Source organism: Acanthochromis polyacanthus, chromosome 15 (assembly GCF_021347895.1).
Source record: "Acanthochromis polyacanthus isolate Apoly-LR-REF ecotype Palm Island chromosome 15, KAUST_Apoly_ChrSc, whole genome shotgun sequence".
Classification (NCBI taxonomy): domain Eukaryota; kingdom Metazoa; phylum Chordata; class Actinopteri; family Pomacentridae; genus Acanthochromis; species Acanthochromis polyacanthus.
This window is the reverse complement of record NC_067127.1, coordinates 405506-422568: the sequence shown is the minus strand read 5'-3', so window position 1 is coordinate 422568 and position 17063 is coordinate 405506. Positions and strand designations below refer to the sequence as shown.

At 39.8% G+C, this 17063-nt stretch overlaps 1 protein-coding gene across 1 annotated transcript in view; it reads right to left on the bottom strand.

Moving 5' to 3' along the window:
* Positions 1-1473: 1473 nt before the first annotated feature.
* b3gnt2b (UDP-GlcNAc:betaGal beta-1,3-N-acetylglucosaminyltransferase 2b) overlaps positions 1474-17063 on the bottom strand; it is a 32358-nt gene continuing 16768 nt past the window's right edge. The window contains exons 2-3 of the mRNA XM_022189664.2: positions 12051-12196; positions 1474-5823 (exon numbers count right to left, since the gene is read on the bottom strand). Coding sequence (XP_022045356.1) covers positions 4608-5801 — 1194 coding nt within the window. The 5' untranslated portion in view covers positions 5802-5823; positions 12051-12196 and the 3' untranslated portion in view covers positions 1474-4607. The remainder of the gene's footprint in view (positions 5824-12050; positions 12197-17063) is intronic.

The window sequence follows — 17063 nt, the reverse complement described above, 5'->3', positions numbered from 1 at the left end:
GATAATGATTTGAGATTAAACTAATGTCATACTTCTTTTTGTGCTTCTACACCTGCACCATGACAATGGTTACCATGACAACTGCATCCCATCCTTCCTTCGAGAAGTGAGATTGTGTCTGCAACATGACTGTTTCTGAAGTTAGTGATCAAGTAACACTGACTTCTGGTCTAATTGAAGATGGATTGATAGATTTTACTGTTTTTAAGGTTTAAAACGTGTCAATGCCCGAACCCTCAAAAACCCTACCAACCCTAAATAACCCTACTAATCCTCAAAAAACCCTACTAAGCCTCAAAAACCCTACTAACTCTAAATAACCCTACTAAGCCTCAAAAACCTACAAACCCTAAATAAACCTAACTTGCCATGACTAACCACACCTAGCCCTAAATAACCATAACCCTAAAACACCATAATGAGCCCTAACTAACCCTAATACTAACCCTAACACTCCTAACTTTATCCCTAAACTACACTGGAACTAACTAACCCTTTTTTTGTTGCCAAAAAAGAACAAAAAAAATCAGTTAATTTAATTTCAGTACTAATAGAAACACATTAAGAGGAAATCTTGGAGTCAAACATTTAATTTCCAGCTCTGTAGTGAATCTTAACTGATCTGTCAGAAATGTCAAAGTAAAACATGAGATCATATGACATATTTAGGATCTAATGTGCTTTTCGATGCAGACGTTGAGTGATTATTTGAGCTCATAATTCCTATTTTGAGAGTAAAAAAACAAATTTAAGTCAAAAGATTTTGTCACACCAATTGCTAAAGTTGGAGCAGATTTTCAAAATAAAACATCCATATTTTAGTTGAAGAGATAATTTACTATTTCAGCAGAGAGCAGCAGATTCTTCTACTTAAAACAAACAACTAAAACAGACACAAAATCCTTCAGCTTCCACCGAGAACATCCTAAAAGAAGAGTTAAAGTTCTGGTTTATCAGCTGAACTAAATAAAAACAGACTTTAAAAGCTGCTCCAAATGTTTGACTCATCTTTTATTTACTTTCTTGTTTTTGAGCTTCACAGAGAAGCAGGAAGTGGCTGTGAACAGACAGGAAATACTGAATAAGAGTTCAATATACTGCTGCCCTCTGCTGGCCACTTGCCTCTACTACATAAACATAAAAACCTGAGAATTATTAGTTTTCTTACTGAAATTCATCTTTAATGCTCTGGTTTTATGTTTATTACATTGATTTTCAGGGATTATAAATGTTGTAAACTGCACCTGAATCTGAACTTTACTATTCCAGAAGCTGTAAAGTTTTGTATTTTCATTTTAAAATCTCACTAATGTTAACATTTTCCTTTACAAAAAACACATGAAAGCAGAGTTTAAAGCTGCATTTCAGCACATAAACTGCAAAATAAATACAAAAGAATCATTTAATTCAGACTAACGAATAACAACCTGTTGACTGCATCACCAGAAAAATGAAAATGTGCAGAACAATGAGTACAAAAACAGCAAAATATAACTTTATTGAAATAAATCAAGTCATTGGATGAAATAAAGCGATCATACTTAACATGGTTCTTCTACGTACAAACATCAGGCACAGATTCGGTGATCATCCTAACGAAGCCAAATGAAATCATTCAATCACAATGTGGTTAAAATCATTGCTCTGGGTGACAAAAAAAGTGACAACTGATATAAAATCTGATCAAGTGGGACGAGATGCATGATGATGGAACAGTTAAATAATCTGAGAGGTTTGTTTGGAAAAAGAATTTATCTTTCTGGTTGGATAAAGTGATATTTAATTACATATAATCACTAATTTCCACTGTCACTCAATAAATCAATTAGTTGTTCAGTCTTTAAAGTGTTCAAAAAAGCCAATTTGTGTCCAAAAACCAAAGAACAAATGTCTTATTGTAGTTCACAACACAGAATATCAAATTTACTGTCATAAAAGAGCAAAGAAACACAAAATAATCAGATTTAAGGAGCTGGAATCAGCGAATTTACACGTTTTTTCTTTCAAAATGACTCGCACTGATGGATTTAACAACTAATCAATTAATCGCTGCAGCTCGATTACAGATGGAAATATGTGGGTTTTGGTACCTGCTGCCCAGAAAAACAACTTCAGCATCTGAGAAGCTCAGAGAAACGAAACGTCCTGCAGAAACACTGGATGTTCAAACACTCAGCTAGAAGATGAGCATCTTTTACAAAATAATAATTAAAAAAAAAAGGTCCTTCAGAGCACAACTGTGAAGCGAAACGACAACAAAAGGCACAGATTAAATTCACAAAGCAAAACATGAAGTAAAAAACACAGAAGTAACATATATGTGACTTAACATGTAAACATTTCATGTCGCCACAAACTGCAGCGAGTAGAAAAGTGAAACTATGACCCAAAAAACAGGAGAGTTTAAATAATCGAGGATGAAATCAGCTCCTCTGTCTTAGTGTTTTATCCTACATGGACGGATTCTGCCACGTGACAGGAAGTAAAAATAGTGTGAATAATTTAAGAGCTTCACTCTGATTGTCCAAACTTTCCTTAATTATTAAGAATTTATTTCTGTTTATTTGTGTGGCAGCTATCCGTCACCAATGCAGGCTAAAAGTCACTGCAGAAAGGTTTTACAGAGAAACAGAAACTTCTCTTAGAGGACATGATCTGGAGAAGGGGGAGACAAGGAGGTCATGGTTAAATAAATTAGAGAGTTTAGTCTGCCACTGTGTGCAGTTCACCTTCCTGACCAGCAGGTGGAGCACAGAGACAAAAAACATCATTCTCCTTTTCTACAAAACAACATGAACCACCAGGTTCAGAGTCGGTCTAAACATCCGATTGAAACCAGCCACTAGATCTGTTCTGACTGAGAATACTGAAGGAAATCACCTCTAAATGTGAAAGAAATCTGAAAAAAACAACCTTAAACCTGGAGTTTGTCTAAAAGTTCCTATTAAAATCCTCTCTGTAATTATTAAAGTGTGAACAGGAATATGGTGAAAAAGGGGTGAAAAAAGCAGCAGAGCTCATAAAGTCAGTAAAAATAAACGGAGCTGAGCAGTAACTTAAATAAAACCAGAATCATTCATTGTTCTAAAACTAACAGCAGGAGATGTAAAACTGGATCTAAAAACACGGAGGAAACACAGTGAACAACAGAAGCTTCAGTAGCTCAAGTAATAGTTTTACCTGCATTTTAAAGGGTTTTTATGCATTTTAAAGCAATTTATAGCATTTAAAGCATTCTGGACTCTCTGACATCACTTAAAGCAGCATTTAAAGCATTTTCACACAACAGAGTGGAGTTAAAGCGACACGCTCAATCTTTAAACTACACATCTCTGAAAATGCACTTAGGGTTTATACAAGCAGTTTTTGTGAACCTGAAGCAGAATTAGACAGCATTTGGATTTTTCCATCCATGTCAAACCCAGACCTGCTGAGCTGCACAGAACCGGACTCGTGTGTGTTCACTAAACCAAACCTCCCACGTCAAAGCTCTTTGATGATCTGAAGCTTCTGCAGCGCGTCAAAAATTGAAACTAACAGCAGACGTCATGGGAAGAATCTAAGTATTACCAATAAAATGAAAACGGATCTTGAGCTTTCAGGCGTCAATAAACGATTTGTGAACAAAACACGAGTCTTTACCGGGAGAAACTGGTTCCGTTTCACACGTAAATACTTTAGGGAGTGAGGATAGCAGCACAAACGAAGCCTCCAGCTACAAGGAGAGCTCATAAGGAACCACTTTTAAAGCTCGCAGCATGTAGGAAACACTAGTTTTACCGAGAACTTACCCTTTTATACGATGTTCAGTACAAACAGGAGCTGAAAAAGTTGTTTTCTATCACTCCTACTAACCTGACACAAGCCGTGTTTCCATAACTTTTAAATGTCGCTTATTTCCATTGGCTGCTGTGAAGCCAACAAACTGAGCTGCTTAGTGTTGTCAGAAGGTGGCGCTATAGGCTACATGGCTGTAATAAACAGTGAAAGAAGAAGCTGGACACAAAACCAGCTGTTGTCAAGTCTTCAGGAAAAGCTTCTGTAATCAGGAAAGTTGTGATTCTTTGCTGGTTTTGACCAAAGGCAACAAATGAAGCAGAAACAGCTGATCAGAAAAACTCTGTTCCCATCATGAGCAAACTTTTTCTAGTCCAAAGCGAACATAAAAAGACGGTCATGGAAACACGGCTGCAGCGTCTTCTACCTTTGATCAGTGAGTCCTAGGTGGACACCAGGTCTTGGTCTCGTCATTTATTAAATACAGCATTGAGACGCTCCGTCATGGAGCGGACACAGTGTTAAAGCATCTGAAAGGCCGTATAAATAGTTGTGATATAAATATATGCACTCAAAGACACATTCACTGTCGTCTGACAGTAAAGCAGAGTTAGCACATCTGGAAACATGATATCGTCCCATCCATCCTCATCTTTAGGCATCCGCTGTGCCGAACTGAGGCTCCAAGTGACCATTTAATAATATCTTAACTTAAGCTGCCAACTTTTAAGTCATGACCATGTCCTAGTGAAGCATTTGTCACTTTGGCCTGTTAGGAACAACCCTATCATGTCCTACAACTCTTTCCTTTGGTTCCCTGCTGGATGCCATCACTGGCAGACCACATCTGGGCTGCTGAGCCATTCCCAGATCTGGATCATCTCCTGCGGCGTCCTCGGGTGGACCAGCATTAAGCTCTTGTAAGCACAAGGGTTGAACCTGTACTTCTCCTCTATGTTGAAGGTCCTGAAACCTTTGTGCTTCTCTGGGGCCAGCCCCAGCTTACGGAAACACATACCCGTGTAGACGTCATCGATGGGGTAGAGCGCTACTCGCTGGGACGCGTTGTAGAGACGAGCAGCAACATCTCCAGAGTAAAGGTACCCGCCTCCTCCTGCATATGGAGGGTACATCCCCACATACAAACTCTCAGGGACAAAATATTTGACCTTCTTGTCTCGGTGTGGCCCTGCGTTGGTGATCACATCACCCACAAACAGGTCCCTGGCTTTGGGCTCCGAGAGGCCCCTCAGGAAGTTCAGGATGCGGTAGGTGTTGACGAAGACGTCGTCGTCCCCTTTGAAGATGAAACGAGCGCCAGAGCAGCGAGTCTGGATCCACTCCAGGAACAGAACCTCTTTGACAGTCAGGTTGAAGAAAGAGTCCCTGAAGTCCCACTGGATGATGTCTTTGTGGCGGACGCTCTCATAGTGCAGCATCCCGGACAGATCCGGGTGGTGGTCTCCAGCCGTGGCATTGCCCAGGAGGAAGATAGTGACCACTGTCTGATTGGCCGTAAGGCCTGCCCGTCCCCACGACTCTCGGATGGCCTGGCGGCGGTCGAAGTGAGGAGCCAGAGATTTGACAGCCAGCAGGAGGAAGGGCGGCTCCTTACAGATGTCTGGCTGGTCCATCATGATTGGGTAGGAGCGGCAGCGCATGTAAAGCAGGAAGTCCTTGAAACGGTCCGGTAGGGAGTTGTAGTCTTTCACCTGAGTGGTGACTCTGAAGTTGGGCTGACAGGGATCTGAGGGCAAACTGCTGCTGTTGAGCCAGCCGGGTAACCCGTCATCGCTGAGGTTCGCCATCAGAATAGGATTGCTCTGCATGTCCAGAATCTGCTGCTGGCGGTTCCAGTACGCTGGGCTGGGAACCAGTTTGGTCCAGAAGGGTTTGGAAGGAACCTGGACCTTTTGACCTCCATTTTTGTCCTGGCTGCTACTTCTGGAGATGAGGATGAAGATGAAGAGGTTAACCATCGTCACGGTTACCACAAGCTTCAGCCTCCTCCTCAGCAGCGCCATGACCGATCCTGCACTGGTCCTCCTGGACAGAAGAAGAAATAAAGACTTTAAGGACAGAAAACCCCAAACGGATTGATAACCTAGAACACAGATGGACAGAAAGAACCATTTGATGGACCGCTGGTGATGACCATGTGACTTCCAATAGTAGGAAAACAGGACCTTGCTTTTTATGCCTCGTTAACAGCAGGAAATTACTGTGTTGTTTTACCACTTCTCTATTTATGAGGAACAACTGATAATCAAGGAAGAGAAGACGTTCAACCACAACTCCCAATGTGACACAAGAGTCACATGAAGTTTCTAATTTCTGCCACATTTCCTGTAAAACTCAGAAGACATTGAACAACATCAACACAGATGATCCCATGAAGGCATAAAGATCGCTCATTAATAATAATCATATATTAGCACTGTTATTATTTACTGAAGCTCCATTTCTGCTTTATTTTGAAGGTCGTAAGTCAGCTAAACTGATGTGGATTCATTAGATAAAGACCCAAACCAAGAATGCAGAGAAGACATTCAGTTTAGTAGTTTAGTAATCCAGCTGTTGTTTCCTTCAAACTTACCACCGTGTAGCTGTGGGTGTTTTTTATGGGTTTTTTGCTCCATTTTTATTCACTGTGAGTTTGTTTTTATTTTAAAGTTCTGCAGTTTTATGGAAACACAACCATCCCTAGAAGTACAGTGATCTCATAAATTGCCTCTGAAAGTTATCGTTCTGTAACTACTAAAAAACAGAAAAACACTTAATCTCTTAATTTTCTTCTATGAAGTTTAAATACGATCTGGAATCCACATTTTTCCAGTGTGGCTTTGTTTCCTACAGATATTTTATTCCCTGCATTTGAATTTAATTTTATGTTTATCTGCTGTTTTCTCATCCTAAAGTTCAGCTGAAAGTCTGAGTTCTGGTTACAGTTGAGTCGATCACAGCTTTTTGGTGGCGACGAGGAACTCAGAATATTTTTTATTACACATTATTTTTTGTTAAAAGTACATGAGACATAGAATGAAGTGATCGTGATCAAGTATTCTGACTTCAGACAGATTTTCTTTTTCTTTCTGGGGTTTTTTTTTTTAGCTCTAATAAATGGTTGACTTTTTGAAAAAATGACATGTTTGAAATGTTCTGGCAGGTTTTGGGGTTCAGAGGTTTGAACAGTTTTGTTCAGTGATGCCATAAAAGAGTTAGCATTCAGATATTAAAACAGGAACAGTGTTTTTCTGTCATATACTTTAGAAGGGTGGTGCTGCCAAAAGCCTTAAACCGTTTTTCTAAACCACAGAATCTCTTTCTTTAGCTGCTGCTGCCCTCCTATCCAACGTCATCATCCGACTCTTTCACAACTTTGAGACAGAAAATCCTTCAGCAGCCATCCAGCGTTCCAGTGTTCCTGGACATCAGTACGAACATGTCTGAGCAGGAACTAGATCTCACAGACATGTTCCATCAAAATATCACAAAACTATCACAAAATGAGCCAACGTAAAAAAAAGGTTCACCTGAAGCCACGTTTGAACAAAATGAGCTGGAAAAGGTTGTTTTCCTGGAATCCAGCAGTTATATAATCTGACGCTGTTTATTATATCAGAGGACAACTTTATGAAAGTCAAATATTTGAGGGAGGATTGTCACATTAACGTCTGGAAATAGAAAAGGACAACATGTGAGTCTGAGCAGACAAAAAAAAGCCTTTAGTTGATCGACTCTGCCTCAGGCTTCTGTTTTGGCAGAATCACATTCTCTCTGATAACTTTCTCTTTGCCATGCTTCTCTGAAAATGTCTGGAATCAGTGTTTTTCTGAGTAACTGTTCATCTGCCAGAGCCTCTGTGTTCATTAAACCCCATTTATTTAATAACTCTAGAGTACAAAAATGTGTAAAAATACTGGAAAGCTGCTGTCAAAGCTGAGATGTTAACTTTCTTTTTAAAATAAATGATGTTTTTAGTACTTATTGTTGAAGTAGTTTTCTGCTTACATGGAGAAGAACTTTCATTACTCTTATTATTTTGTGCTTCTGCATCATTCAGAATGAAGGTCTGTACATGTGGTTTCTCAGAAGCTTTAAACAAATAAAATGAAACTCAATCATCTTTATTTGTGAAGGCAGAGAGTAGAAGGATGACAAACAACAGGCAGAGCAAACTGAATGTCTCACTTTTAACTGAAGGGTCAGAGTTAGCCTCAACTAGCCTTAACTGAGAGGTTAGGGTTAATTAAGGCTAATCCTAACTAATCCTTAACTAACCCTAACCTGCACAGTTCAGAAGTAGGTTACTAACTCAGTAGGTTAGAGTTAGTCAGGGTTAGTTAAGGCTAATCCTAACCCTAACTAACCCTAACCCGTACAGTTCAGACGGGAGGTAAACACCACCAACTCACTGAAACCAACTGAACAGAAACGGCACCAAGAAGCAGCTTTTACTCCAGAACCAGTTCAACCATTCAGACAGAGTCTCAGCATCAGAAGGTTATTAGGGGTCACTGAGGGAAAGAACATTTTCTAGATTTCTGAACTATTTCAACAAACAGTCATTCTAGCAGCTCTCTGAGCAGAGCAGTGCTTTTACTGAACTGTGTTTTAACTCTGTTTACTTCGTACGGTGTCCTATAAATAAAATATTATTAACTGCTTCTATCAGCATACAGTAAAATCACACTAACAGAATACAAACCTTTTAATTTAAAGTCATGTATCTTAAATTAGCAGAAACCAGAAATAATTTGTGATCTTGTTGATGAATGAAAATCTCATTGGAATATCTGCAAAGTGACTAATTTTATTTATTTGATCATATAAAAGGTAATTATTGAGCAGCTGACTGAACTCTGATTTGTGTCTAAACAAGATTAAAGTGGAAACAGAGTTTAAATGGTGTTCAGATGACAGATCTCACTAAAGAAACTAAAGTGTGATTTAGCATCATTTAGATGTTTTACTCCCTGTTAAAACATGAATAAATGTCTGAATAACTGTCTAAAGGCTGTTTAAACAGATCCATGGCTTCCTCCTCCTTCCTACTTCTGGATCGTGTTGCTTTCAGCCTCCGAGCAACGATTCTGCTGCCGTTTACTCTCCTTTTCCTTTGTTCAAGTTTATCTCCAGCCATCCCTTCACCACCCCTGCCCTCTTCCTCACTTTCTCCTTGAGTTTTGCTCATATGCTGGAGAAACCAGACAGAAGTCCTCCTCTGACAGCAGAAGACGACGGTCTATCAGGGCTGTATTACTGACATGGACAAGCATTTCTGATCCCTCCTCTCCTTTGCTTTTCTCATGGATAATTAAGCTTTCCTGTCCTCTGCATCCCATAGAAACAGGAAGACTTCTGGGAAATGAGTGGGTGGGGGAAGGTGGGCTTCTTCAGAAGAAAGCTAAACAACATGTAAACCAGACCACAGCTTCCGGATGAGTAATTACCCATCAGCAGTCAGAGGATAAACAACGATCTGACGGAGCATCTGGGTTTGGTTCTACCACATTTATTAGAGTAGTGTTGTTCTAAATGATGCTAACAGTTGTTTACTACATCAGAAGTCACATTTCCAGTTGAATTTGTGTTTTATTGCCCTGGAACAGGGCAGATATAACGACTAGAATAAACTATTTCCTGTCAAAACCAGAGCTACCAGGTGAACTATAAACAATAAAGATAACTATAAAACATTATAAACGTCATTAAATATTACAAATACCAATCTGGACGAGTGTTTTTATAAAAGCCTTTTAAACTGATCTGTTCTGACTGTAGGGAGTTTGTTCCACAGCATTGGAGCTAAAACCTTAAAAGATGCTCCACCTTTGTTTAAAACTTGGACTGGAAGCAGCTGCAAAACCAGATGATCCGGATACATAAAGTCCTAACAAGTTCTTCCAGAGCAGCCGGAGTTCTTCAGGACTGCTGAGTTCCTGTTTAGTCCGCTGAATCATTCAGACAGCTGAATAACGAGCTGCTGTGGTCCAAGCGGGGGAATGAAGATCTGGATGAGTTTCTTCAACTATGTTTTTGACTTTGGTTTCTAATATTAACAGAAAGAACAGAAGGAAACCAGGAATTTGTTGCTGTGGTTTAGATTCTCAGCTGTTTTTGTTTAAACTTTACTGACTTTCTGCATCGTTCACGAGGTTAAATCCCTTTAGATGCTTCAGTCCTAGATTTATTCTGCAGCACATTGATCCCAGACATCTACACAGAACTACAGAACCTTCAGGGACAAGAACATCCAGGAGACTTCACTCACTTTGAAGAACAAAATGGATTTCTAATGGAAACATGGCAGTTAGCAGTTTGAATATTCCTTATGTAGCGTGTCTGACTCAGGGTTAAACTACGTATAAATTCATGTTTCTGTCGAGCTTCTGTCGGCCTCTCATGTGACGATGCTTCTTCACACATTTAAATGTCCTACATTCTAACAGTGCATGGTCGTAGCTGTAATAGTGGAATTACTGAGATCAAATTAATAAAATTTATATCATTATTTCAACTAATTGAGTAAAATAAAACTGTCAGATCTTAACCTTAATATTTAAATTATTACATAATAAATCCTGCTAATATTTCAGTTTGTTTGCTAAATTCTAATGTTGACATTGAGAATATTTAACTGAAACTTGATGTACAAATACAAATTCAGTTGTAACTGCAATATCTGTCCAAAAAACATCTCAATTAGGTGTCATTCCCAAATAGTTCAGCACTAATCCCAGTAGAACCTGAACCATCATAGAGTCTCTCTGGGATCACATGAAGTAAAACCAGACAGGAACTGTGGAGTTCAACCCACCGTAAAGAACTGTAGGTAGAAGTCAGCGCTGTTTTAAAGTGTGTTCATAGCAAATAAAACTAGTACTATTATCTAGTTGTTTTTAAAGCATCATCAGGCTATTTTATGTGGAGCCATAAATAAAGACGGTTTCATACACAGAGAAGACGTAGTTTCTTTAGAAGGACATACAAGGCAGAAAGCAGCCAGAGAGGAAGCTCTGCTGACTTTACCCATCAGCGGTGATGCTCCATGAATGATGACATACAGACAGACAGAGCAAATTTCTCACACGTTTTTGCTAAACAGAAGTTTTCTGGGTAACTTTTCAAACGTGATAACAGCTGCAGGAAGTGATCAGATGATGCGATAATGAAATTTAGGACAAAGAGAACGCTATGACTCCAACAGAGTTCTATGGAAAACAACCATCCCAGAGCTGCTGCTGTTACTGCAATGATGAATAAACTGTTTATTTTCTGCTCTCCTTGTGTAGACTCTGCAACGCCTCAATGACACCAAGTCATTTTATTTATTTAAGTGATTTCCAGATTCCCACGCCTCTTTAACAACCTGACCTTTCCCTCTTTGTGTTTGGAATCTAAATGAAACCTTTGTGACAAATAAAAATCTTTGGTGGAACGGCTGAACAAACACAAACATCCAAACATACATGAGAAGTGTTTTATCTTTGCTTTATAGTTAAAAGTGCTCTAATATTTACAGTTTTAGTTCTTCTGCTTTAAATCTTCTCCTCTTTTATGCTCATTCTCTGTATATTTCCACCTTAGGAACACAGCGTACCTACAGGTGTGATTAGATCAGTAACGAGCAGACAAAGCCTCGCTGTGTTTGATCATTCTAGTTTCCACCTGACAACAGGTTCAGTGAGGTGAAGCATCTCACCTGAGTGGGGGAAGGGTGTGAGGTTCAGAGAGTTTTAACTAAATGAGTCTGTTTGGACACATTTAAATATTCTATGATGGAAAACATTAACAGGATAGATGTTTGCTTCTTCCGTATTTAATCCCTGTTCTTCTGACTGCACCGATTAGAAATCCATGTTTCTGAAAAGCAGCACGTTTAAATGTAAACACAGGTGTGTATTTAATATGATGTATAATCAGGTGTGTATCTAATATGATGTATAATCAGGTGTGTATTTAATATGATGTATAGTCAGGTGTGTATTTAATATGATGTATAATCAGGTGTGTATCTAATATGACGTATAATCAGGTGTGTATCTAATATGACGTATAGTCAGGTGTGTATCTAATATGATGTATAATCAGGTGTGTATCTAATATGATGTATAGTCAGGTGTGTATTTAATATGATGTATAATCAGGTGTGTATCTAATATGATGTATAGTCAGGTGTGTATCTAATATGACGTATAATCAGGCGTGTTTCATTTTTCTATGCTGCATATAGACCATGGCTTCTAAAGGTGCATATTGTGCTTTCTTACCTGTGCAGGTGAGCAGGCCTCCTCAGCTCGTCGTCTCGGTGTCTCCCTGCAGATTTCTTACCCCATAGTTAGCTCCGCCCTCTAGGAGCAGCAGCCAATCAGGAGAAGGGATCAGAAAGGGAGGAAGTCCAGAAGGAGACCCGGATCTGAAAAAAAGCCCAAACAGTCTGTGTGTCAACAGAGAAGAAAGAAACTCAGCAAATATCAGAGGAATGAGACTCTCAGAGAACCAGTTTATTATTTAACAGGAGCTGAATGTCTGCAGGAACTTCTAAAGACACGACTGGAGGACAAACAGGAACGAGGAGGGAGAAGGTGAACAAATTTAGAAGAGATGTTTTAGATTTTCATCCTCCACTCCCTGTAGCTGATCAGTGTTACCAGGCTTAATCTGGTCTCAGATCAGTTTTAGCTGCAAATATACAAACAGCTAACGGCAATCAGCTGATCAGGAGTCAGCTGACAGAGAGGAAAGCTACTGTTGGAGATATTTTTAAGCAAACACCAAATACTTGTGGTTCCAGCTTCTCAAACGTAAGGGATTAATTCTGAAACACAGCAATAAACTGAAGATCTTCCACTGGAACAAAGCGACCGAAAACAAAGACTTTAGTTTGGTGAAAAATCTGTTTCAGTATTTCCTGATTATAATGTTTTATGGTCAAAAGATCCAAACAATTACAAAATACAGCTTCAGATACGAGTTCAGGCAGAGCAGGAGACATTTTTTTGAATGCCTCCAGCTTTATGAGGCAGCAGCTGACAGATTTACAGTTCATCTTATACTTTCTGTCTTTTCTCCTTTTAGGTGTAAGAAAGCTGATTTTTGTGCACATTAAACATTGTGCACGTTAAACATCTGTCCCCCCCAAAGCTGGTTAGAGTCTCCTCCATAAAACTCTTCTGTCTGAATTTTTTTGGAGCCCAGGCTTTTCTTCTGTCCCTTATTTACATCACTAGATAACACATTTGCATAATAATAATAATAATAATACATTTTTTTAAGAAGCTTCTTCAAAGTCCATGGCAAGTAATAATTCCTGCAGGGCTCTGTCTCTGCCTTCACTGATAGTTTTGCTGTTCTGGTGGTTAAACTTGATTCGTTGTCATCAGGCCAGCTGGCCAATCAGAACAGACGATGTTGTTTGGGAGGAGGGCCCTAAAGAGACGGGAGCTAAAATTAAGAGTTTCAGACAGAGGTTAGGATCTGCAGCACGTACATTTAAATGTAATAGTAAAATAATTCAAGTTAAAAAAAAAAGAACGATAAATTAACATAAAGTGGGAGAAACACGAGGTGTACTTTATGTGCACAACTAATGATAAAGGAACAAAACAACTGAACAATTTGGATGTTTAATATTTCATGTTCTGAGTATGCTCTGGATGTAATGTCAGGTTCAGAATAAAAGAAGCCTCTTATATTGGATTAAATTAATGTGTCTCCATTGATCTTTAAACTAAACCAGATCAACAGCTCAGACTCTTGTCTCCAGGAGTCTCTCAGAAAACAGAATTACTCTGATCCTCCGTCTCTATTGTGGAAAACAAGATTGACTGACAGCATGACAAAGTAGAAATTTAATTACTGCAGAAAGCATGGAGTCATTTTACCCTGCTGCACACATCCATCTGACCCTGCAGGTACACATCCATCTCACCCTAACCCAGAGCTAACAGATGCTAAACCAGAGCTAACAGATGCTAAACCAGAGCTAACAGATGCTAAACCAGAGCTAACAGACGCTAACCCAGAACTAGTGGTGCAACGGGGTCCGTGTACGTCGCCATCATTCTATTTTTGATTTGGGGTCAAAACACCAAAAACGGATAACGGCCGTTTCACGTTTTTCGTTTTCAAAATAAAAATCAGAAAACGGAAAACCAATCCGTTTTCCGATTTTCTTTTTTCAATAAAAACGGATATCAAAAAACAAATTAGAAGTTAAATTTCATTTTTTGATATCCGTTTTTTATTTATTATTTTTATAGCCCAATATTACAAGAGTTACCCCAAAGGGCAAGAAAATCGGGTACAATGGATTTCACTGCTGTCTTATTTATTCACAGGACTAGCAGGGTGACTTAAGAAATAAATGTAATAGTCAGAACAGCACTGCCGAAGCGCTCTATCATAATTGCATGCCTAGTTTTTATATACTTTGTGAACAATCTCATCCACTATATCTGAATGTCATAGTAATAATGTGAACATCGCCACCTTCTGGGTGCTCTAGCTCAGAATACACAATTTTCAACATTAAATGTTCTTCCAGACTGGATCATCATTTGGCCGCAAAATGATGACCGGCTACCTGTCATCAAGAAATGTCAAGGCTTGTGAGGGCAGGGTTAAGGGTAAGATCCCTGCATGGACCCTACCACCAAGCACGTTAACATGTAAGAGAAGCACTATTTGCACTCATGTGTTTGTGCAGTTTAAAAACTTCAGTGTACCGCCGGCGGTACACCTGCTAATTTGCATAGGAATTTAAAGAATGTCCGACGGCTGCAAACACGATTATACAAACACTATACGCCGATGGAAAGCTTAGATTCTCATGAATCCGCCGGTATAAACCACTTTCAGATGTGATTACCACAGCGGGTGAGAAAAACACATTTGTCCGACAAACAACGAATATTCATCCATCCTTTCTCTGTACACGGCTTTAACGAACACAGCACGACTCACATTTCCGGGTTCATTATTACACACAGATGAAAATATTCCAAAAAAACGGCCATAATCCAACCTTTTACATCCAGATGACACAAGTCAGTAAAATATTTCGTCCAAAACATGTCTTGAAGTCGGTATATTTACCAAGAATAGGTCGTTTTCAAGGAAATGCACCTGGCGATGCCCGTCCAATATGCCCTGTATGTCTCGTCATATTTTTTATTTAAAAATAGAATATTAGCGATTTTTTGTACTGAAAATGGCTGGAATTGACTGCAGCTTAAAGGGTTAACAACATTTATGTTTTGATTTGGTTCTAGGAGAGTGGGTCCGTGTACGTCGTCATTTCTGATGTTTGTCTTGCAAAAGTGTAGTTAGAAAACGGATATCAAAAAATGAAATTTAACTTCTAATTTGTTTTTTGATATCCGTTTTTATTGAAAAAAGAAAATCGGAAAACGGATTGGTTTTCCGTTTTCCGATTTTTGTTTTGAAAACGAAAAACGGGAAACGGCAGTTATCAGTTTTTGGTGTTTTGACCCCAAATCGAAAATAGAATGACGGCGACGTACACGGACCCAACGGATCATCATTGATCCGTAATCCGTTCGGATCGATGTCATCGGTTCGGCACACGCATGACCCGCGGATCGATTTGTGGAAAAAAAAAAAAGAAAAAAAAAAGTTGTGCTCCGTCCACACACAGCTTGTGGCGAGCGGAGAAAGGAAGAGAGCAGACATGGCGAGCAGGCCCGAATAGTGGCTTCTGGCCTCCGAATATTCGGGCACTATTAAAGACCCTATTAAAGGTGGCCCCCCCGGGCCACGGTGGCTGCTTGTGGCGGAGACAGCCCGAATATTCGGATCCGTTCGTCTGGTCTCGGGTCCTAATTTTGCCTTCGTTTTGTCTTCAGTTAAACTGAAGAATTCCCAAACAGCAGAGGTCTTCAGCATCTTGTCTTGTGTTTATTCAATTCAATTCAATTCAATTCAATTTTATTTATATAGCGTCAATTACAGTCAAATCGTCTCAAGACGCTTTACAGAACCCATATGCCTGACCCCCAGAGCAAGCCCAAAGGCGACAGTGGCAAGGAAAAACACCCTTTTAACAGGGAAGAAACCTCGAGCAGAACCCGGCTCTAAATAGGGGGGACCCATCTGCCTGCTGGCCGGGCGGGTTGAGAAGGACAGAAGAGGGCAAGGGGGAGGGATGGGAGAAGAGGGAGGGGTGAGAAAGCAAGGAAAACACAACACACATTTGAATACATGCATGACAGGATATGTGACACAGACAAAGTATAAGCTAACATTGAAAACTGACTCATAGTTTACTCTTATGATGTACGGCTCTGACATTAAACATACTCCTTATATAGCTAGCAGTAAAATTCAAACAGTATGTAAGTTAGCATAACAGTATAGTGAAGGCGATGCAGAGTTGACTCGTGGAAAAAGGGAATTGGAAGCAGAGGGCTGGTGGAAGGTCAGTAGCAGCATCCCACAGTGGACATGGTGGAGACTGGACCAGCTGGTGGAACATCGACCGCAGATCTGAAGCATCCAGCTCTGGGACCAGGGACACTCGGAGAAATAGCACAGGGGGAAACAGAGTGAATGTACTGCAATAACGGTATACATATTAAATGTAAAGGTAGATAGAGAAGGGCTCAGTGCGTCAAGAAAAGTCCCCCAGCAGCCTATAGGCCTATAGCAGCATGACTAGGGGCAGAACGAAGGGACGTCCAAGAAGGAGTCAGCTGTACAATGAAGACACAAGCCGAACCTCTGTGGGTCACCCAGTCAGCCCCAACTATAAGATTTGTCAAAAAGGAACGCTTTAAGCCTGGTCTTAAAAATAGAGAGGGTGTCTGCCTCCCGAACCCAAACTGGGAGCAGGTTCCACAGGAGAGGCGCCTGATAACTGAAGGCTCTGCCTCCCATTCTACTTTTAGAAATTCTAGGAACAACAAGTAAGCCTGCAGTTTGAGAGCGAAGAGTTCTACTAGGATAATAAGGTACTATCAGATCTTTAAGATATGATGGAGATTGGTTATTAAGAGCTTTATATGTCAGAAGAAGGATTTTAAATTCTATTCTGGATTTAACAGGAAGCCAGTGAAGAGAAGCAAGTATAGGGGAAATATGATCTCTTTTGCTAACTCCTGTCAGTACTCTCGCAGCAGCGTTTTGGATCAACTGTAGATGTTTGAGAGAGCTATTTGGACAACCCGATAATAAGGAATTGCAATAGTCAAGCCTGGAAGTAACAAAAGCATGAACTAATTTTTCTGCATCACTCTGAGACAGAATGTTCCTGATTTTTACAA